Here is a 23,522-nt window from a genome sequence, read left to right on the forward strand (position 1 = left end):
TCACGTTACTACATTTTGCTTCAAGTTCACTACTACTTCACACCTTCAAGATGCTACTAATCAAAACAAAACTGCCAGCCCATCCTGTGCCACTGCTAGGGTACGCAGTGTGCATATTTGACTGAGTGTGTGTGTGTGTGTCTGTGAGAGAGTAAGCGAAATGGCAGTGGCAGTAGTCCGGCGTCTTTTACTGCATAGTGTGACAACATGCAGTCCCCACTTCACACTATCACAAGCTTCAAACTATGTGCTATCCTGATGAGAAATATCAGTTGGTCGTAAATAAACTATATATCTGTGTAAAAAGCAACTCACCCACCTTTCAAATGAAAAATAAACGTTTGCTATAGGCTGGCACTAAACATCTTGGATAAACCTTGTAACCCAATTTTTTTGGCACTTTCTTTTTGATTTGGTTCACAGTTTTCAAAGCCTCTGTGAAAAGATGTGGAAGGAATGTGAATTGAGATCCATGTGATTTCTGAATTTCAAAGGACCCAAAGCCACAAGACAAAAGAAGTGGCAGGTGACCACCTATCCTGCCAAGTCTGAGAATTTGTGGTTATTATAAGGTTTTTAATGTTCTTTGTTTGCTTGATACCATTCTAATCGACCACATGTAAACCAAGAAGAATGTGTTCTCTTTTCAAACTCACAGATGGCAAGAATTTAGACCTGGCCTACTTTTTCACAAGTTCTTTAGAATCTATTATTTGCAGGTCACCAATTCTTGACTAGGTAGCAGGGAATAAAACACTTACAGGCCTATTGTCTTCTAACTGGCATAGCTTTAAATGTTGGATTTTCGCATTAAAGAGGTACTGCCTACACTTAATTGTTTTTTGACCTAACTAAATTATATGACTGTACTGTGATGAAACACGTCATCACGGGTGTTAATATTGACAAAATTACAATTTTTTTATAAAAATCTGCATTTTATGGTTTCAAAGTGACTCAACACACCGTCTACTATTTAAAATCATTCTGAACCTTGTAATGCCAACACTTGTAGAGTGAATCCTTTGGGACTTCTGACTATACCATGAAATGGGTTGGCCCACCTCCTCCAGCCCCTGCCTGTGAGTTTGAGTCTCACTTTCATTTGCTGATCGAGACTTATCGTTCACATAATGAGTCTTGATCCCCCTCTCAGCCTCTTGCCCACTTTTTTAGCATTAGGCTCAGAGCTAGGGGTATAGTTACACTTTAAAACTGCAATGACACGTGGCACACAGCTCAGTATACTTATCATTCATTGCAGAAATATCAATATCTATTATAAGGGATATCAATGTTCCTGGAATTGATTATCGTTTTTCACGCAGCCTAGCTTTTAGCATGCGTGAGGTGAATAGCCTGTGGGCATGACCTGGAGCGCAGGTGATCATCATTAGAGCATCAACAAGAAATACGATGCAAGTCAAAATAACAGAGTTCCCAAATATGGACGGCTGCAGGCTAGATGTTAGATTAATATTCACAAGGGACTAAAAATGAACTGCTACTTAAGTTATACCGATGCTTTTTATTTTTGTTTAATTAAGCACAAAGAGTCAGACTGGGCACTGAAATTCTTAAGACAAGACACCGCACAACCACCTACCATAGCATAACATAAAATAACATAACATATAATAAACATATAATAAATCTATCAAATATACAAAATAAATATGCAATACAATCTGCTAAACATATAATACACATATAGTAACCTATACTAACCTAATATACCTATACTAACTTAAAGTCTAATCAAATGTGCCTGGTATCAGGTAGTGCAATATTACTGGTAGTGCAAACAGTAGATGAAACTGTAACGTAGATGAAACTGTAAAGTGGCGAGACTGTATCACTGTCCATTTAAAAGCCTGATGGCCCTTAAAAAGAAACTGCTCTCCAATCTACGGGTGCGAGACCGAATACTTCGGTAGCGCTTACCAGAAGGTAACTGGGAAAAAAAGTCTAAAGGATGGATGGTAGCAGTCTTTATGGATCCTGCCAGCTTTGGGTGTGGAAGATGTCCTGCAGGGCTGGGAGCTCCCTGCTGATGATGAACTCCGCAGACCTGACCACACTGCATTGGCTGTGCAGCTCCCATACCACACTGTGATGCAACTAGTCAGGATGCTCTCTATAGTACATCTGTAAAAGTTAGTGAGGATGACTGATTCCATACTAAACTTCTTCAGTCTCCTCAGGAAGAAGAGGCGTTTCCTGGCCGCTTTCACCACCTTGTCCGTGTGAACAGACCAGGTGAGATCACTACTGATGTTCACCCAGAGGAACCTGAAACAGCTGACCTTTTCCACAACGGATCTGTTGATGTATAGGGGTGCATGCTCTTCCTCCTGCCGTATCCTATAGTCCACAAGCATCTCTTTAGTCTTGCTGATGTTGAGAGAGAGGCTATTTAACTGACACCATGTAGTCAGGGTATCAACCTAATCTCTGTAGGCTGACTCTCTGATGAGGCCCACAATGGTTGTGTTGTCAGTAAACTTCACGATGAGATTTGAACTGTGCGTAGCCGCACAGTCATGCGTGAACAAGGAGAACAGGAGGGAGCTGATCACACAGCCCTGGCGGGTGCCTGTGTTGGTGATCACTGCGGATGAGGTGCGGTCACCGATTCTTACCACCTGTGGCCTCCCCGTCAGGAAGTCAAAGATCCACCTGCATAGGGAGGCGCTTAGTCCCAGGTCTACGAGCTTGGAGACGAGTCTGGAGGGGATGATGGTGTTGAATGCGGAATTATAGTCAATGAACAGCATTCTCACATATGTATTCCCTTTGTCCAGGTGGGAGAGGGAGGTGTGCATACTGAGGGCGATGACATCATCTGTAGACCTATTGGACCGGTATGCAAACTGCATAGGGTCCAGGGTGGGAGACAGCGAGGAGCAAATGAATGATTTAACTAGCCGCTCGAAGCACTTCATTATAACAGAGGTCAGTGCTACCGGGCGATAGTCATTCATGCAGATGGCCTTGGTGTTCTTGGGCACAGGGATGATGGTGGTCCTTTTGAAGCAGGTGGGGATTACAGACAGGCTGAGGGAGAGGTTAAAGATGTCGCTGAAGACCCCTTGCTAGCTGGTCAGCGCAACCCCTGAGGGCCCTACCTGATATGCTATCTGGGCCAGGTGCCTTGCGAGGGTTGATCTTTTTGAAGCAGTGCCTCACCTCGGCTACAGTTAAAGTAGGCACACCACTGGCTAGGCCTTCAGGTAACCACTCCTTCAAAAGGTCGTATCTGGCCTTCCTGTACTGATCAGGGTCCCCAGAGTTCAAGGCCGTGGACCGGGCTCTCAGGTTGGCCCGGACTGTGGCATCAACCCAGGGCTTCTGATTGGGGAAAGACCACACAGCCTTCTTGGCTGGAACGACATCATCGATGCAGTGTTGGATGTAGCTTGAACCAGTGTCCGTATATTCATTTTATGTCCCCATCTGCTGCATCCCGAAACATCAGCCAGTCAGTGGTGTCAAAACAGTCCTGGAGAGTAGCCACACTCTCGTCACTCCATTGATGGACTGTCCTCGCAACAGGTCTGACCTGTTGCAGCTTTAGCCTATATGCGGGGAGGAGAAGAATGGAGGTGTGGTCAGCCTTTCCAAAAGCAGGGCGGTGGAGTGGTTTGTAACTGTCCCGGAATGCTGTGTAACAGTGGTCGAGGGTCTGGTCTCCACGCGTGAAGAAGTCTATGTGCTGATGGTATTTAGGCATGACTTTCTTCATTTTGGCTCTGTTGAAATCTCCAACAACAATGAAGGCTGCCTCACATGGCTTGGCCACACATCTTGGCCTTAAAGTCAGTGCACAAGCTCAACATCTCAACATCTATCTCATTCTTAAGCCCTAAAACGTCTATTTCATCTGATAGCTGTTTTAAGATATAGGCAAGAGTGGCCTGGACCAACCTTACAGAAGCATTTAACAGCTGGCAAATGCTAACTGATGACCAGGATAAGACGACGGCATAGGGCACTACCCATTTCTGTTTTGCTGCCTCCTGTGTTTTAAACACGCCAAACACATTGCCGTATTTCATACATTTCACACATACATACACATCATATTCATGGAAGAAGCGTGTTTATTAGTTCAGCACCTTAGGTTTATAGGCTATCACTTGTTATATAGGCCAAAGAGAATATCCATCTTGGTGGCCAGCTCCCGTCGGACCAAGTGATACGAGAAAAGCAGGTTTGGGCTCGGCGAATGAGGCTTGCCTTCTAAATGTGTAAGCGTAGAGCGGTGAGTCAGGAGTGAGTCACTGCGATCCAGAATCAGCTTCGAAATGTCATCTCCCGTCAGCCGCCTGGCCTCCCACCTCCGGCTGAGGGACAGGAAATGAAAATAAAGGAGGGGGAGAGGACACTGAAATTTAAAATGCTCGTAAGTGTGTTTCTTTGTGTGACCTGTTGAATGACTTCTAGACAACTGTCTGGAAATCACACACACGATTTCACACACAAGATATATTTGTTTAGACCAAACTGGGAGCATGAGTGCAAATATGGGTATAGAAGGGTGCAGATAAACACATTAGTTAGTAAAACACACAGATAAATCGCAGGAGTTGCTCTAACTATGTGCCCCCTTTGCAGTATAGTCTTTTCTTGCTATTAGGCCGACGATTTCTAAAATTTCATTTTTGTTTTTTAAACTATTTTAACTTGGCTCATTGTATCAATTTTCAATTAAAAGCGTGCTGTAACTATGCCCTACAACTGCGTTTGAGTTCTAATTCTAATTCATTTGAAATACTGGTGATACCAGTAGGCGACTAGTTGCTTGTACAAACATGCTTCAAAGTGGCAAATTGTTGCATACTGTCTCTAAACAAATAAACTGCTTGGATTAAGCCTACGTGTTTAATAGTCTATGCAATCATATATTTGGATATCTGAAACGTTAGCCCATCGGTCATCCCGGCCCTTTTCTTGTGGAGCACTGATGGAGCTGTGGCCATGGACTGATAAAAAATGAGTTACTATTACAGTAAAGGTGTGTCTATATTCTATATTCATTCATAAGTGCATGCCCCCCCCCACCAACACACATACACTCACTCGTGGTCCCACCCAACCAAAAAGACAACAGCATGTGGATAGTGGGCTTAAGGTGTAATCACAGAAATAACGAGAGGTTGCGTATGGCCGACAGACCAAGTAGCAGTATGAAGAACTCTGTGAGTCAGCGGGATAAGGAACACCAGGGAGTTGGTCTCCCTCTCGTGGACTGTTTTGGAATTAACGGAAACGTTTGACGCAAATTACAGGAAAGTAAATTCAAACGAGCGAATTACAATGTGAGACATCCTATCCCTCGATCCCCGATCTTCCTATATGGATATTTCGGTATAAAGGGTGCTGGAGCAATCCTGTTAAGTGACAGCTAATACCACCCCTTTCGAGTGTAGTGCATTCATTTCTACGTGCCATGTCCTATTCTATGCATCTTCCCAGAATCTGGATTTAGACTTCTAAGAAATCCGGGAAAATAAGCGAAACCCTGGCTGTTCTGTTAGGGTAGATGACGTGTCTCGTATCCTCACATCACCATGGTAACCGACCCTTGGACAGTTTTGGAAGCCCTGGTACCTTGCACACCCCTGCGTCGTTGTCCCCACCCCTGTCCATTCAGGACTGTCGGGGGCGTTCCTTTTAGATGGCTGTTAGTCGCTAGTTCCAGCTGCGTCACTGTTATCTGTCATGCCATAATGTCATGTCAAAGAGTAACATTACTGTAGGCTACCTAGGTTAGAAGACACAGAAACAACATTTGAATCTCTGAACTGCGTCATGCAAAATTCAGATTTGACTAACTGAATGACTGAATGTGCAGCTGAAAGGTTTTTTTTTTAAGTGCGCAACGCAAGTGTGAGAAAAAAAGTCCAACACAAACCCTGGTAGAAGGAAACAGAAGAAAAAAAATTCAGCAATACCGCCAGCGACCTGGTACTGAGGATAAAGGCTGTTTAAGGACACCCCTGAAGTTCTGCTCGACTGTAACAAGGTGAGTGGCAGCAATTTTTTTGCATTTATGAAGGTGAAGACATCCTTCACCTTCGATGTCAGGTGACTCTGGGACCGGTTTAGACCCAGACCATATCCGCTCCAGAGCCTTTAGCAGAAAGGGCGCTGGACCTGTATTATCTCAGGAAGGAAGCAGGAGGAAACGTACTGTGACACATTCCCTTGGTTTGAACAGGCATATATATATATATTTTTAATATATATTAAAGTTGAATATAACAGAGTGAACAACACAACTTGAAAAGCTCCACTCCAAAGGGGTATAAAGTTGTTAGTCAGTGCTTCTTTTATTAACAGACCGCGTGTCTTGAGGGCGAAGATGGGGATAATGCCAAGTCATAAGCCTACTAGACTTGTGATTCTGCAACTAATGGATTTTTCATGGGTGCATGGTAGACGTTTTGCAACATTGACACCAGGCAGGATGAATATGCACATTTTTCGACTAGAAATCAGTCGCGGTTGTATGCTATTTAACTACATGACACACATACACGCACTCACGCACGCACGCGCTCGGACACACACTCATTAGTTAACATTTTAACTATATAACATTTATTTTTGTGTAGGTCCCCTAATTCTGATATCAGCCATTTAAATTAATTAATTATAAGCAATTTTAGTGAAGAGTTCCCAAGTGTGAAGTAAAGGTGACGACATAGTACATATTGTCACTTTTTAGAGACTATATGATGCTGTGGTAGTTGGGTGATGCAGAAGTCTGTGCAATCCTTGGTGGAATTGATGCAAAACAGCTCCTGGCAATTTTTAGCCATCAATACTAAACAGTTACAGCCAGCTATGATTATGACAAACAGAGGATGTTTAGAGCTTATAATATAGGATATCATTTTGAATATTACCAACCAACTTTGGTTTCATTTATGAAAGTATATGCTTTAAATATCTGAATTTTGAATGAAATGAAAGTTGTTTTGATTGTGCATTCATTCTCCCCTCTAGACCTTATGGTATTTGCTGTCTCATGTATTTCATGAGTAGGCATGTCCTCATGACTTGTAAATTAATAGTGGTTTATCCATAATGTTCCATTGTTTTATCATAATTGGTATTAAACCAAATCATTCTGATATTAAAGCCATAAGCTCATTGTGTGACGAGTCATGTGCTGTTTGGCACTGAAGCCAGGCGAAGATAGGCTACGTAAAAAAAAACCGTAGGCTAATCATGACTTTGTTTGGTGCTAAGAGGAAATGTTTTCTGTTTCACAGTGGGGGTTGTTTCCGTCTCTCCAGACACCATCCCCAGTGTAGCCTGGTCACTGTAGTCCGACTGCCCCTCCAAATCATTTCTTTCCTAGTCTGTCTAATTCCTGACGTTTCCATGGAGATCATTGCATTCTTGATTCCTCTGTGTCCTAAAGACGGAATCTGATGGCTCTTGTCATTGGGTTATTTTTCTTAATGCACAGTGACAGCCTACTGATCTGTATGTGTGTGTGTGTGTGTGTGTGTGTGTGTGTTTATATACGTAGGTGGGTATATGTAAGTCTCTGTTTTGTGTATCTGTGTGTGTATGTGTGTGACTTCCTAGCTTACTCTACTTATGATCCATGTCAATATTTATTTCCAGGGTGGAGTCTTGTGATCTGACTCGGGGCACTGAGGTCAGCTGGCATCACTCCCATCCCCCACCCCTCTCTTTCATTCTGTCTGTCTGTCTTTCTCTTTCCTCTGTTTTATCTTCAAAGAGAAAAAGAAAATATAAATGAGACCATGTCTTCCTCTCAGGCTGTTGCTTTCTCTCTCTCTCTCTCTCTCTCTCTCTCTCTCTCTCTGCCATGAAATGTTTGTGTGGAATTAAAATAATCAGCACTGAATCATTGTGTGCTGACCATTAACTTCCCTTTGTTAAGACTTCAATGAGGTCACTGCAAAAAATGCTTCTTTGTTCCCGCTGAACCTATTACCTATTTAGTTTTCACCACCCTCCCAATTTTCATGCTTACCTATTTCAATTCAGTGTCAATTTAAGTTGCTCTACTATTATGACTTTGCAGTGTACAATATTGCCAAAGCAGTTTACAAAACATACATTTGGATTAAACAAATATTTGTAATATACCAATTTGTGGTAATGTCTCTCTCTTTTCTCTCTTTCAGGTGATGGAGGAGGAGGCGTCTCGGAGGTGGCTAGAGGGGGGTTCTCTACCCTGGTATGTAGCAGGTTCTCAGCTGCTGGGCGTGGCCAGTGTGGTGATAACAGGCGTGTGGATGGGCCACTACCGTGGCGGTTACGCCTGGGATGGCTCCCGCCAAGAGTTTAACGTGCACCCTCTCTGCATGGTGCTGGGCATGATCTTCCTCTATGGAGACGGTAAGCCAGAGGGGACACTAAGCACCGGCCTTGAGCTGTCAGCTTCTTACGCACACACTACTCAGTAAACACACAGGGCGAGTCTGAGGGGTTAGTCAGGGCTTCTTCTTGTGCATGCACATAAACACACATACACACACAGCCACACACACACAGCAACACACTTTTTGTAATGATGGATGCTTCCTGATTTGAGGTCTTACTGTTACATGACAGAAGGAGCAGGCAGTGTCTAAGGCTGGCTGAGTTGGCTGGTGTTGTGTCAGTGTGTGTGTGTGTGTCAGTGTGTGTGTGTGTGTGTGTGTGTGTCAGTGTGTGTGTGTCAGTGTGTGTGTGTGTGTGTGTGTGTGTGTGTGTCAGTGTGTGTGTGTGTGTGTGTGTGTGTGTGTGTGTGTGTGTGTTGGGGTGGGGGCTGGTCAGGCTGCCTGCTCCTGTCCTCTGTTGATCAGCCACGTCCGCAGCCCTCAGGGGCTTCTCCTCCACACGTAAGCAACTCTGTCTGTCTCCCTGAAGTACACACACTAGGGTTGGGCGATGTGGCCCAGCAATAGAAATCTCTGTTTTTTTTCAGTGTTATGGATGATTCATGATTTGAATTTATTTATACATGAACTCAGGTCAAAATATAATAATAATGATAATAATATGTCACATTTATATAGCGCTTTTCAAAGTTCTGAAAGACGCTTAAAATAAAGACATAAAAAAAAGATAAAAAAGAAAAGTGTGGTGTTCCAGACACATAGAAGATTGACAATGTTATTTATTGAAGTTGAATGTTGATGGAGATCATTTCCAAACACTGTTAATGACTTAACAATATAATAATCAAGTGCCTCGTATTAATATATTCCTTATATGAATCATGTACTTATGTAAGCAGGAACATGGCTTTTTTTATGTTTCTGCGTTTGTGTAACTTAGAATATTAGGTGCCACTTAGTCTGCATATGTACAAGAGCATGTTTAGACCAGAAGTGATAAGAAGGGACGAACTGTGCTTCTTCCGACTTTGTGCAAAACTTCCATCCTTGCCTCGGACGTCAGAAATCCACCACGTGGTTATCCCTGCTCAGCGCTAAACTTCTGTCTATATAAACCTTGTGCGATGTGTTTAATATTGCTTCACTTTCAGCCTTGTGCTGGGACTGAGCCCGATTGCAATTGTTGTTGTTGTTTGTCTAATAAATGTACTTATATGCAGCTCCGGAGTCCTGAGGTAACTAGGGTGCATTTTCACCTAACAAATGTGATTGGTACTGAATAGGGTGGGGGTCCTCTATTGGTTGTTGTTATAGGTATATAAGCGCTGAATCGCCACTAGGGGGCGCTCTCTTAGTGCTCCGCTCTGCTTTAGATAGCTATACTGTAGTTACAGTGTTAATAAATAATACTCCAGTTTTCATAAGTCTGCCGTGTGCCCTTCCAGTTGTCTGCTTAAACAGTTTAGAATTACACTAGTGTTACATACACCACAAACAAATCTGCAGGGTGCAGTAGACTACTTCTCCAAAATAGATGATAGATATACGTTATCTGTTGAATTGAGCAATATGTTATATGCTTGTTTTTGGGCTTAGCTTAGCTTTAGCTAACATACATTGCCATGCATCTAACACAGCTAACACTGACAGAGTCAGAGTCAAAGATCCATATGAGCTGGTTTATAGTTTGCAAACAATAGAAAGAAATGTACAAATGTATACATTAGCTGATCTACTTATAGTGTAGGACTCATTGTCACTTGTCAAAGTTTAATGTCGAGCTTGAGTCTGGCGCTCGTTTTGTGTAGCTTCAGTGTCCTCAACCTGGCAACCCGAGTGAGCTTCGAGTCTGGGGAGGAGGGGGAGGGGGGGAGATAATCCTCTCTAATATTTTTATTTGGAATGCAGTACTGATTTTAAACTCTTGGGGTCAGCACTACATAGTGCTCCTTTAAGCATTTTTGTCATCGTATTAATTCGATAAATCGCCCAACCCTGACATACACACACACAGAAACAGTCACTTTTTGTCTGTCACACACACACACACACACACACACACACACACACACACACACACACACACACTGTCACACACATAGACACACACATGCACAAGTTAATAATCACATTTTCTTTGAAAAACACATACATATTTGTCTAGTGATAGATACACATCAAATTACCTCAGTCATGCACTTTCATGCACACACACACACACACACACACACACACACACACACAGGAAGTCCCTACTAATGCTTTTACATAGCACAAATTTGATTTGCATCCCGCCCTTTGTGTATGCACACACACACATGAACGCACGTACGCACGCACGCACGCACACACACACACACACACACACACACACACACACACACACACACACACACACACACACACACACACACACACACACACACACGTATCACTAGGAGCCCTTTTGTTGACATTTTCTTGTGACTAAAGAGGGTGTGTTTCGCCCAGCTGATATCCCATGTCCTCAAAAAATTCACCCTAGTTACCTCAGGACTCCGGAGCTGCATATAAGTAAATTTATTAGACAAACAACAATTGCCATCGGCTCACTCCCAGCACAAGGCTGGAAGTGAAGCCCTGATAATCACGCAAGGTTTATATAAAACGTTTAGTTTTCAGCAGGGATAACCACGTGGTGGATCTCTGACGTCCGAGGCTCCCTATATTGCAAGGAGGGCAGGTTTGCACAAGGTCGGAAGAAGCGTATCACCTCTGGTCTAAACATGCTCTTGTAGATATGTAGACTAAGTGGCACCTAATATTCGAAGTTACACACACGCAGAAACACAGAAAAGCCATGTTCCTGCTTACATAAGTACATGATTCGTATAAGGTAAATAATAATACAAGGCACCTGTTTATTATATTCTTAAATTATTACCAGTGTTTGGAAATGATCTCCATCAGGAAAACTAACAGAGTGGCTCTGCCGGAGCCATGCGCTATTCCAGCCAATCAACAATGTTGCTTCAGGAGCACGGAAGAGAAGGGTCTATTTGATTGGCCTTTGATCTCAACTATCAACAACCTTGCACCTTTAACGTTCACATGCTTTTCTCCAGCGCTTTCATCTAAGCCTTCAGATTGCATTGAGTTAATGAAATGAAATGCTCTAGACTCGACTGCTTAATGTCTGATTCCATTGTAGCCCGGCAGAGATGAATGGCTAAATCTGGCTACTATGACGCGCTCCTGTTCTTGATAGGCAGCAGTAGCGTGTTCCCTCTCAGTCTGGTGAGAAGCTGGAGGCGATCAAACAGAAGCGATGCTCATTGTTTTTCTAATCTCCTCAGCTGTCTGCGTTAGATTCAATATCCCGCCACGACAACTCAATTAGGATATTCTGTCTGAAAGGCTACTGGGCCATTAGTGGGTAAGCTGCCTTTATTGCACAAGGGTCAGAGACGGCCCGAGGCGTTTGACCACAACCTCAAAAGGCCAGGTAGACAGCGGAGGTGTGAGTCACCAATAACACTCTCCCAGATCCTTTCCAACGGGTCCGGCTCACACCCGGGTCAGATCCAGGCCAGAGTTACCTGCTGTCTGGGTTCTGAGTGACGGAACACTGCTGTCTCTTCTTCCGGCAGGCAGGTGGAAGCCATAAAGCAAGATGGCTGATTGCTGAGTGACCTTTTCTGATTGGCCACGTGGGGTTTGTGATGTAGTATTATTGCCTGAGGCCTAAACAAGCCACTGTTCTTAGCTGTATCCATGACAACAAAGGAAGATATCCCTCTGGGTTATGTGTCATAGCTCTAATTCCGAAGAAATGTTTGTAAAGGGAGATGGGAAACCTTTTATAATTATGCCAAAGCCTGAGGGGTAACAACTGCAACTCCCTAACACCAGTGACGTGTTTTCATAGCAGCTTAGCGAAGTTTATTTTTGTTTTTCAAAAGATTGTTCTGTGTCCATCCTCAGCTATTATGGTGTTCCGTGCATTTCGGAATGAGGCCAAACGCAGTGTGAAGATTCTTCATGGTGTGCTGCACTTGTTAGCGCTTCTCATAAGCATCATTGGTAAGTTCAATCTCTTTCTCCGTCTTCCTCTGTGTCACTGTGTGCATGTATGTATGTGTGTGTATGTGTGTAAGGTTTGGTTAGCACAAGTTTTAGATAGATAAAAGGTAGGTTAGCTATGATATCAATACAAAATGTAGTTATTGAGGAAGGTAAATATTTCAACAGAGATTTGTTTGAATTAATTCAGTGTTAAAATATGAGAGTTAAAACTAGTGCTGTATTTGCCTCTCAGGGATGGTGGCCGTGTTCCAGTACCATGACGCTAGAAACATCCCCCACATGTACTCTCTCCACTCCTGGTGTGGAATGCTCACTTTTGTCTTATTTATTGCACAGGTAAACCCATTCCCAATCTCTCTCTGTCCCTCACACATATACACATTGATCATTATCATTCCTTTTCTCCCTACAAATGTTTCATTTCTCGACTTCTCTCCCTAGTTATTACAATATTTATATTGAAGTTGGACCAAACCTTTTTCATATAACACACTTTAAAAACAGGGTTGTATTGTACTGGTATTAATATATTAGTTTTTATCTACCTCAATCCTCTGATAAACATACCCTACTTCTGTTATTAACCTCAACAACTGTCAGAGGGGTTGGAGCAGTGACTCCCTACAGTGCTTATCCAATATGGCTGCCCGAACTCCAAAGTGCCAAAGTGTTTGGGTGATTTTAGTTTCAGCGGTACTGAAATGGGTTTAAAATTTGCCCAATGTGAGTATTGTTGTCTTTATGCGTCTGTGCTTCCTTGCTCCAGTGGCTCATGGGATTTAGCTTCTTCCTGTTTCCGGGGGCAACGGCGTGGCTGCGGAGGGCCTATCTGCCTCTGCACGTGTTCTTCGGCCTGGCGCTGTTCGGACTTGCCGTCGCCACCTGCCTGCTCGGTATCATGGAGAAGCTGCTCTTATCCATCTCGTGAGTTCAGCTCACCGCTGCCCATTCGTGGATGCTCAGTCTCTCCATGCTCCCTTTCTCTCTGTTTTGCCTGTCTTCTTCTCCGTAATCCCCTTCTCTCTCTCTCTCTCTCTCATTCATTTTCGGTTTTGTACCTCACTGTCTGAAATTTCAGTCTGAAATACTGATTCTTTGCTTGTCCAGAAGAGTCATCTTATAGTTCTACGCTAAACACTTACAAATGAGTCTCAGGAGGCCTTTAACCAAACAAAACCATACTGGAACTGGAAATAAGAAATAAGTCTTCCATATGTTGACTACAGTCTTCCATATGTTGACTTGACCTGAGCCTCACATCTTTGTTCTCCACAGAGAAACCTACTCAGAGTTCGCTCCTGAGGGCGTCCTGGCCAACACCCTGGGCATAGTGCTGCTTGCATTCGGAGTGCTTGTAGGGTACGTGGTGACCCGCGACGAATTCAAGCGGCCCCCTCACCCCGAAGAGGAAGCGCTGTCTGTGCACTTCAAGACCCTGACAGATGGGGGCTCTGTTTCTCCTTGATTGATCCCTTTCCATGCTGTTTTAAAGGGGGGTGGGGTGGGTAGAAGTGGTTTTGGAGAATAGATAACCACTAACTGCACGGTGAATTCCACAGTGTTTATTTAGAGATGAGAAGACAATCTGACTTTCCATTATTACTGCTAGAGGGTGCTAAACGCATTTATAATAATGCTGTTATTGTCATGGCCCACAGTGTTGTCTGCTTCTAAGTGAGTTTCCTCTGTGGGTGACCATGTGATTTACAGCCCTCCCTCCCATGAAAAGGAAATCAGTGTATTGTTAGGGTACCTGGATTCAGGCACTGACATCATCCAGGGGGTGGAAGAGGGAGAGGTTCAGATTAATCTGGGGATTGTTGATCACGTTACATCCTAATCCTAATCTGATGAAGAAGCCTAACCTATCCAGAGAGCAGCTGATATTGGGGCCATATGTGTTTCAGAGTCAGCCACTGTATATGAGTATCAGTTACTCCAGTCAGCCACTGTATATGAGTATCAGTTACTCCAGTCAGCCACTGTATTAGTTTCTCCAGTCAGCCACTGTATATGAGTATTAGTTACTCCAGTCAGCCACTGTATTAGTTACTCCAGTCAGCCACTGTATTAGTTACTCCAGTCAGCCACTGTATTAGTTACTCCAGTCAGCCACTGTATATGAGTATCAGTTACTCCAGTCAGCCACTGTATATGAGTATCAGTTACTCCAGTCAGCCATTGTATTAGTTACTCCAGTCAGCCACTGTATATGAGTATCAGTTACTCCAGTCAGCCATTGTATTAGTTACTCTAGAGTCAGCCACTGTATATGAGTATTAGTTACTTCATTGGGGGTTCAATACTTCTCTTGTTTCTTCAATAAGGAGACACTGTGGGCATCACTGTGCAGGAATAATGTGTTGGTTTACTCTTCCGGACAACCAGTTGTCATGTAAGTGAAAGACACAAAACTCGTCTAGGATCTGTAGCTTTTCTAGCGTCTCCCCTGATTCTTCCCTGCTCTGTTTTGAGTCACAATGCATACCAGAACAGCCCTTGAATCGCTGGTCCTCTCCCTGGTTTTCGTACAACGTAGGGCATGATTGGCCTCTAGAATTGGTTTATTAAGACCAGCAACACTTAACACTAAATATTTCTGTTGCACCAGAATGGCATGTGCCTTTATAAACTCCAAAGTGCCAGATTCTATATATAGAACAGTTGCCAAACCAGACTAGAAATGTGTTTAAAAAAAAAAAAAATGTACCCACATCCTTTCACGATCAAAATACTTAACATTCCGTCCTACAGTGTCCGTCTGGTTCAGCTGGTTTAGTTTTACTAAAACAAACTTTAACCTTAAAGCCTAACCTTTAGAGAAGTGCCACATCTATGGTGTCGTTTTGAGTACAAAATTAAGTTATAAAGTAGAAATGAGATAAGTGTAATGATTTAATAATAATGTTAGCATACGTTTGAGGAATGTACTGTATATCTTGCAAGTAACAGAACAGTATGACTGACCCAGTAGCTTTGGCACTGGTCAAGTGTTTATACATTTGTCTTTGAAGCCAAAAGCCTGTGACTTGAATAATATTATTTGTTTTAAAATGTGCAAAGGCCAGAGGCATTTGCTGCTCTCTAGTTTCTATCCACGTGTGTGGAAGGGAGACTGGACCCAGCTTTCGGCGATCAGTGTATCTTAACTGCCTTTACAGAACATGGAACATTCTGGATGTTTTAAGAGATTACAGTGATCTGTCAACCAGTACTGGTGCCAAAACCTTTTTGTGTTGAAAATGTCCTGTCCTCTCCAGCCTTCTAAATACACATCTCATCTGTCATTTATTTCAAATTAGTGTAAATCTTTCGGGATGAAAATGTTTTTGGCCTTAGTGTGTCCAGTTCTTTTTATCTTCAGAACTTGGAAAAGAACCAACCAACCAACAGTGTCTATGTGCATTAATGTTCATGTTTACAGTACTCTTTGACACTTCTGTCTATGTAGTAAGTGAGGCTTGTGACCAGAATGAATGTTGCAAATTCACTCCTAACATTAGTGTTGTGTGTAATTGTGTAATGATTTAAGTGTAGAATGAAGACCAAACAATAATCAAACTCATAGGCAACCAAATGTCTCACAGTCCATCTTTGTTTTCTGCCTTGTTTTCTTCCAAGTGGTAGCCATTTTTAAATAAGTACAATATTTCCTCATACATACAGCCGATTGTACAGTTTACAGTCGCTTAATTGGGTTTAAAACAAAGCATTCTCCTTTGTCACGGTCCTCCTTGGCAAAAGGTCACAACTCACATTTACACACAATTTACAGAAACCCGGCCCTTAGCAAGCCTTGAAAGATGAAAAAAATAAAACCAAAACAAGTACAAAAAAGAATAAAAGAACAACCCTTTAAAGCCTCATCTCCTCCCCGCAGTGGAAAATAAAAGTATGCACGCACGCACACACACACACACACACACACACACGCACACACACACTCCATTGCAAACACTCACCAACCAATGTCTTTGCTTGAATGTGTGTGTGAATCAGCAGAGAGCATGCGTTCTTTAGTGGGATCTTTATGTACAGTCATTTACACTGAACCTATATATTTATACATATAAAAAACAAAATTGGCTGAAAATACTTCCTGCAACTCATACTACTTCCTGCTTTGACCTCTGACATCACACAGATACTTCCTGTCATTTCCTGTCTCTGGGATTGGTTCTGGTGTGATGGTTGTCCAATATTCCAATATGGAGGTCCAATATTAATTATTTCGTATTAACGTATTATCCAGTGAGGGTTTGGACTGAGACTGAGGATGTGTCGGTTAATACGACCAAAGCCTGTAGCTTCTCTTCAAACTGTGGTTTTGATATTTGAACAACACCTAAAACCATACATGAACTCTACCTTATAAAACCCTGTTCCTTTGCAGCAAGGGTGCTGAAACTAAATGAAACAACTCGCACACTCTAGACCTTTCTTGAACCTTAACGTTAGGCTGATGAATAAGTGACACTAATGACCTCTGTAAGCGTTTGTTTTCAGGGGATAAAGAGACACATCCGATCTGTGACCTTCAGTGACACTGGGTCTCGTTTAAGAGAGGACTCAGAGGTGTCGGGCGCAACTCAAAGCTGAGCCATCACTAGCTGCCAGTAAACTCCCACACATCCAAACACACCCTCCCATACAGAGTTCAACTTCATGCCTTCACAACTCTTAAGACTAAGTCTGCATGGTCCACACTGATGAATCTGGTGATATTGTGCCATTCTCTCTGCGTTTAGCAAATTACCTCCAATTACGGCACGGCAGCGGTACCCTTTAGTTTCCTGTTCAAGCATTACAGGAAGTCACATGGAGCGAGGCACAGATTAAGCTGACGTCTGGTTTCTGAAGCACAGCCTGTTATTGTTTTGGCCACAGTTCATGTGCTCCTGAGAAGTGGGGCAACAGAGAAGCAGAACCAATCCCCTTTTCTTTCCCAACCTAACTGCATATGGACCATTTTGGGCAACACTTACAAACAAACAGGAAGGTAAACAATTTACAATCAAGTAGAGAGAAAAAAAAATTAAGTATATATATTTATATTTATATATATATATAATTATTTTACAAACATAACTTAAAATGATAAATATTACTTTTCGCTTTTTGCTATGTACAGATTTACCTGGCGTCAGATTTTTTTCATTTTTCATCAAAATCATTGTTTTAGAAGGGGCAAAGCAATGTGTGCATCTCTGCAAGGCTGGGAGAGTTAAAGATGAGATTCATCCACCCCGACAAGAGCACACTGAGATGGGGAGATATCGCTGGCCATCTTCTTTCTCCTGGTACAAGTGACAGAGGTCTCCAGGTCGAGCGTTAGAACCGATGTTTTCGCTGATCTTACATACGTTGATTTTACGTTCTGCAGTACTTGAGCTCATGTTGGTACTCTCGTGGAACCACAAACCCCGTTCAAGACGGCGAAAGAACTCCACTGGACCTCTAAAACAGCTCTCTTACTAAGACTACTGTAAGTCTTGAGTTAATAATCAGCGTTGACACCTTGAGGAAAAAAAACAACACTCGGATGTGTCATTTTAAGACTTGTTGCTGTTTATACTGTAGTATATTCATATTTCTGTAAGGCCACACTATAAACAGTCAGTATTAAAATTGGATATTTATCCCAGCTCTGTTTTTCCTTTCGAATGATGCTTAGTACTGTGCACCAGAGGCTCCATTCAGCTGAGGAGTTCAGCCCACCTTTGCCTGTATATTCAGCACTAAACTGACATGAGATTGATTGAGATGAGACATGTGGCTTGGTGATGTTCTATGCCAGTCTGAGTGGAGATGGTTGGACGGTTCACCCCCCGGCTGTTCTGAGAGCTCATTGGTGGGACGGTATGGAGTGTCTCCGGGCCTCCTGCCGCCTACACGTTGGACTCCACAAACGGTCTCTTTGGCTTGATGGGGGAGGTGGGGCCTTGTCTGTCGTTGCGGCTCATCTGCCGGTACTCGCTGTCCTGGTAGGCCTGCGCCACGGGTAGAGTCCGCGCCACCTTCACGTCCGGGTAGGTGGGCGCTTGGCTGACGCGGCCCATGGCGTCGGCCGAGCGCTCGCGTACCGAGCTGGGCGCCGCGTAGTAGTCCTCCTCCATCAGGTGTCCGTTGTGGGCGTTGTTGGTGCGGTTGTAGTAGGCAATGTGGCTGTACCCCATGTTGCTAGGCGACGTGGCGGGGCTGCTGATGACGGTGTCCAGCGACGACACGGCCCAGGCCCGGGAGGAAGGCGAGGAGGAGGAAGAGGAGGGTTGATGTGGTGGCGGGTACTGCTGCGTGCGCGCTGTCTTGTCGCTGATGCCCATGAAGGGTGTGGCGCGGGACCGCAGGGCCTCGCCCGGGTATGTGCCCCCCATGACGCGCATGTCCAGCGGCCCCTGCGGGGGTGACACGGGTGACAGCTCGTCGCAGAAGCCGCCCTCGTAGGACAGCTGGAGTGGGATCTCCATCTGCTGGGCCGAGGGCCTGAAGCCAGGGCCTAAATTTACAGCCGAGCCCCCACCCAGGCTGCTGGTGGAGGGGGAGAAGCGCAGGCCCACACTCTGGGAGTGGATGAGCGGCCGGGGGGTGGGTGCGTGTGGCTTGGGCTCAGTGCTGGTGGCGCTGACAGGCCTGCGGAGCGCATGCGGGTTCTCGGGTGAGCCCAGCTGGGCCTGCCGCTCCAGATCATGGGGTGACACCGGGTAGTAGGCAGCCGACTGGCTGCGGCTGATCTGGGGCGTCTGGCTGTAGCGCAGCCCCCCCGCCACAGGCCTCTGGTATGCAGAGGAGGGCCTCTGCATGGGGGCCTGCTGTGGTGGGGGCAGTGGGGGCTCATCCTCCATGAGCCCGGGGTCCATGCTGATGGCGCGCTGGTACAGCATGCCCGCACTCAGGCTGCCCTGCACCTGGAGCGACCCGCCGCCTCCGTACCCGCTCTCGACCAGCTCGTCCACATCGCCAGGGCAACGGGCACTCATGGAGTGCGCCATCTGGCTGTAGACACTGCTGCCCAGCACGGCGCTGGAGTGCACGGCGGCGCTGGGCTGGTTAGTGCGCACGATCTGGGCCTTGGCCGGCTGCAGCCACTGGCCCTGCTGTGGGGGCACCTGCACCTGCGTGGGCAGCTGGAAGGAGCGCTGGCCTGCCATCTTGGACAGGGGTGACTTTGGGCGACCCGGGTGGTGGTGGTGGTGGTGGTGGTGCGGCTGCAGTGGCGCGTCCTGCTGGTAGCGCCCGGTGGCCGCGGAGGCGGACTGCGGGCGGTAGAGAGCCACGCCCTCGGAGGTGGGGCTGGCGCGGTACTGCGGGCCGCGGCGCAGGGGCGAGGGCGGCGGGCTGAAGTGGTAGGAGCCGCCTGGCGGCGGGGGGACCTGGTGGGCCGGAGAGGTGTGGGGCGGGCTGGGCCGGAAGTGGGAGCTCTGGTGGGTGGGCGAGAGCGAGGGAGAGGGGGATGACTGGTAGCCCTGACGCGTGGGAGACGACATGGAGGGCGGGCTGGGGCGGAGCTCAAAGGCCTGGCCCATGGAGGGGCCCCCGCTCAGGTAGGGCGAGTCGCGGTGACTGGGCGACGGGGGCATGTTATGGATGACGGGAACCCCCGAGGGACTACAGCGGGACCCAGGCACCATGCCGCCCCCTAGTGGCAGGCCCTCCATGTCACGCTCCTGGTAGTCCTCGTCCTCCTCGAACAGGTCCTGCACGGGCTCCATGTCGGAGAGGCGGGGCTCCAGGGGGGCGGGGTGCATGGTGGGCGGTTCCTGGTCGTGGGGTGGGGACGGGGGCGGTTCCAGTTCCAGTTCCTGCTGCTGGGCGACCTGGTCATACTCCTCCTCCACGCGCTGCAGCAGGCGCTGGATCTCACGGTTGTTGGGGCACAGACGCATGGCTTCATTCAGGTCCTCCAGGGCTGCGTGGAACTGCCTGCAAGACGGAGATGGACAGAGAGAGAGAGAGAGAGAGAGCAGGAGCGAGCGGGAGAGAGGAGGGGAGGCGGAAAGAGGAAGACAGAGAAAAGGGTATAAGGCAGAGAAAGAGAGAGCGAGAGGTAGGAGAACAGTGATGGATGGAAAAGGAGAAAGAGGGAGAGAAGAATAGATATGGAAGGAAGGGGTAGAGTAGCAAGAGGGTGGAAGATGAAAGTGTAGATAGAGTACATAAATAAAGAAGAGTAGAAGAGAAGATGGTAAGAAAGGAGAAAGGAGAGGAAGGAGAAAAAAGACAAGTTAAGTACATGACTACATTACAAGACCACGTCAGTGATCAGGGATCAAGAAAGAAAAAAGCAAGCAGAGAACTTTCAAGGAATCTCTCAACCATCCCTAGCCACCAAGAACTAGTGTGTGGAGTTCACTTCAGGTCAAGTCTTTTTTGCATAGAGAGTCTTTTCTTTTCAGTTTGGAGCTTACAAAACTCATAACTGAAAAGAAAAACAAATGACACCAGTGGCCATATGTCTTGAATATTGAGTCTTTGCATCTGCTGAGGAATCTGGTCAGGAACTGAAGATGTATGGAGTAACACAAAGCAAAATAAGGTAGAAGGAACTAAACATGACCAGAGAGTGAGGTTTATGGGTGGTGAGGCCGAACGAACCTGCTAACCCCTGATACTTGGCCAGGCCCACTACAGTAGAGCTTAAGCCTTTCACCCTTCTGTTCCAGAAGCTTCCTACTGAGATATACGCTAACACCAAATTCAATGATAGCACATATCTAAAAGAAAGATCTATAATAAGACCTTGAATAGATCAGAAGCCAAACCAAAGATGGCTGCAGCGACTGACACACGGGGATAAAAAACAAATAAACAAACAAAAAAAATAAAAAATGATGAGAGGCCCTGCCTTCGGCCCTTGTCAGTCCGTCTCTATGGTTACCTGCTGCTGCGCTTGGCGCGGGCTCGTGCGTAAAAGGCCTCGTACGATTTGGGTTTCAACTCTAGAGCCTTGGTGGCAAACTCCTCAGCCATCCCAAAGTCCTGCAAGCAACAACAGGGCCAACAGTCATTCACAGGAGCCTTACAGTGCAGCCCAGGACACACACGCACACACGCACACACACACACACACACACACACACACACACAGGTGATGAAACATGTCACGAACAAAAAATGACAATGTGGAATGTCAGGAGGTAAACACACACTCACACACACAAACATACACACACACGCACACACACAGCCACACAGCCACACACAGAAACATGAAGGTACAAGAAGAAACAATAATGAATAATGACAGTCAATGAGAGGACAAGGATCTTTCATCAATTAAGAACAAGTCATGGAACAATGGTAGAATACAGTCACACACAAGTGAAATGACCTCCATATGTATTGCTTGAGTGAGCAAACACAATATATACTGACATGCTGCATGTATGATCACGTGGTCACATGTCCACACACAACATTCACATACCTGACATATATATATAAATGGACAGAAACACAGCCACTTACATACACACTTACTTGCAGACACACAACATGTATATACATGACATATACAAATGCACAGACAGAAACACACACACACACACACACACACACGCAAACACACAAAGGTGAAGGACACACAGATGCCCTCTCGACAGTGTAAGTCTGAGCCTGTCTACAAGCTAAGCCTCTGACAACAGCTCCAAGAAACAGCCCTAGCTTTGCCATAGTAAACAAGGAGAACAAACAAAAAGGAACCAAAGACAAAACAGAAAAAGGTATGAAAACAAGCTTAACAAAAAAAACAGTATAATGAACAAAAACCTAAAGCAAAGTAAACACATGAAAAATGGGTGGGGGTGATGTTTCTCCAGCTGTTCTAAAGGACACGGACTTATCAGGACGGCCTGGACACGTCACGTCCACGTCACTTGTCCATCGTTTACACCAGGTGACCTCAGCAGGATCACCACGACAACTAATGCAGTTAGGCTTGATGATGTATGTGGACTGAAGAATATTTGACCAGTCTCTAGCTGTTTTTTTGTGTGACCATTATTCACATCTCTTAACCGGGTAACGAGGAAGCTGTGTTTGGAGTGCAAGACACAAACAGACACATTTCTTCAACCTTTCTGCCTTTTTTAATTCCTGTGTGAGTGTCTTGATTGTGGGGAGGGACAGTGTGTAGGCTGAGTTAACGCTTGATCCTCTGACAACATTTATAGATGGTTCCTCTGTGAATCCTCCAAACAGAAGAAGCGGCACAACAGAGGGAGAGGACAGAGGGGAAAAACAGAGAGAGGGAGGGAGAGAGAGAGAGAGGGAGAACAGGAAGTGACTGAAAAAGTGAAGTGAAGAGAATGCAAACGCACGTTCATTTTCCTGCGACAGCGGGAGAGGTTGAGAAGCAGGGATACTTTGAGCTCGCGGAAGGTCTTCAGGTCCTCACTGAAACCCTCTCGAGGAAACTTCTTGAGCGCGTACTGATAGCGCTGGGAAGCCTCCTTCACCTTCCCCTTCTGTGGTGGGAGGACACACATGCACGAACAAATAATGAAACATACAAGCACAAACCATTTAAGGAAAACCCCAAGATCGGCACACTATGAAGCCGTGGGATTTGGCAAGAAACGTACAATTTTGTCACTTAGATATTACACAAATATGAATTCAATTCTGATTTTATGTATTACTTGGAAAAAACAAAACATAGTGTTATGTATTGAACAGCTTTGCACATGGCTGACCTTGTAGAAACCATCTCCCTCCTCCATCAATTTGCTAAGGAGCACGATCATAATGTCCGGCTTCGAGGTGGCCATCGCCCATGTCGCTGGACCTGCAGCCAAACAAGGTGCATGATGGGTAAGAAACAAAAGGAAACAGGAGCCACACAATATAGCTCCTCCCATGGATGAACTGGTAAGGAGCAGAAACTCCACCCACATTCTCTGTGACATCACAAAAGGGGCTAAGCTCTGATTGGTTGTCGGGACTAAGCAGGAAGAGCAAGAAGAAAGAAAAGATCAGGATAGCTGATAACAGCAGCCTGCATACCACCCAGTTCTCTGTTTTGATTCTTCTGAATATATCCAAATATCCACACCTGCTGTTAGTTACCATTCTACCAACATGAATGAC

General features: G+C 45.3%; 2 protein-coding genes across 7 annotated transcripts in view; one reads left to right on the plus strand and one right to left on the minus strand.

The window, feature by feature from the left end:
* The first annotated feature begins 5,592 nt into the window (after nt 1–5,592).
* LOC105912833 (transmembrane ascorbate-dependent reductase CYB561) lies at nt 5,593–16,014 on the plus strand. Of its 2 annotated transcripts, XM_031575287.2 has the most exons (7): nt 5,593–6,028; nt 7,645–7,678; nt 8,175–8,388; nt 12,336–12,434; nt 12,670–12,773; nt 13,204–13,361; nt 13,713–16,014. In XM_031575287.2, the coding sequence occupies exons 3-7, from the start codon at nt 8,178–8,180 to the stop codon at nt 13,900–13,902; spliced, it is 762 nt and encodes a 253-aa protein (XP_031431147.1). In that variant the 5' UTR covers nt 5,593–6,028; nt 7,645–7,678; nt 8,175–8,177; the 3' UTR covers nt 13,903–16,014. The 2 variants fall into 2 exon arrangements, with proteins under 2 accessions (XP_031431147.1, XP_031431141.1); XM_031575281.2 differs by lacking the exon at nt 7,645–7,678 and having other exon boundaries at nt 5,596–6,028.
* tanc2a (tetratricopeptide repeat, ankyrin repeat and coiled-coil containing 2a) overlaps nt 16,015–23,522 on the minus strand; it is a 218,282-nt gene continuing 210,774 nt past the window's right edge. For all 5 annotated transcript variants that reach the window (XM_031575274.2, XM_031575268.2, XM_031575257.2 and 2 more), the window contains 4 exons: nt 23,129–23,220; nt 22,754–22,900; nt 21,313–21,413; nt 16,015–20,357 (listed from right to left, as the gene is read on the minus strand). In XM_031575274.2, coding sequence (XP_031431134.1) covers nt 18,326–20,357; nt 21,313–21,413; nt 22,754–22,900; nt 23,129–23,220 — 2,372 coding nt within the window. In that variant the 3' untranslated portion in view covers nt 16,015–18,325. The remainder of the gene's footprint in view (nt 20,358–21,312; nt 21,414–22,753; nt 22,901–23,128; nt 23,221–23,522) is intronic.

Source organism: Clupea harengus, chromosome 1, assembly GCF_900700415.2.
Source record: "Clupea harengus chromosome 1, Ch_v2.0.2, whole genome shotgun sequence".
Lineage (NCBI taxonomy): Eukaryota > Metazoa > Chordata > Actinopteri > Clupeiformes > Clupeidae > Clupea > Clupea harengus.

What these genes read in the sequence shown, in the direction of transcription:
- LOC105912833 (XM_031575287.2), top strand. Translation starts at nt 8,178, where the DNA reads ATGGAGGAGGAGGCGTCTCGGAGGTGGCTAGAGGGGGGTTCTCTACCC. An exon ending in GATCTTCCTCTATGGAGACG is followed by an intron (nt 8,389 to 12,335) that starts GTAAGCCAGAGG and finishes GTCCATCCTCAG; the next exon opens with CTATTATGGTGTTCCGTGCA. An exon ending in TTGTCTTATTTATTGCACAG is followed by an intron (nt 12,774 to 13,203) that starts GTAAACCCATTC and finishes TCCTTGCTCCAG; the next exon opens with TGGCTCATGGGATTTAGCTT.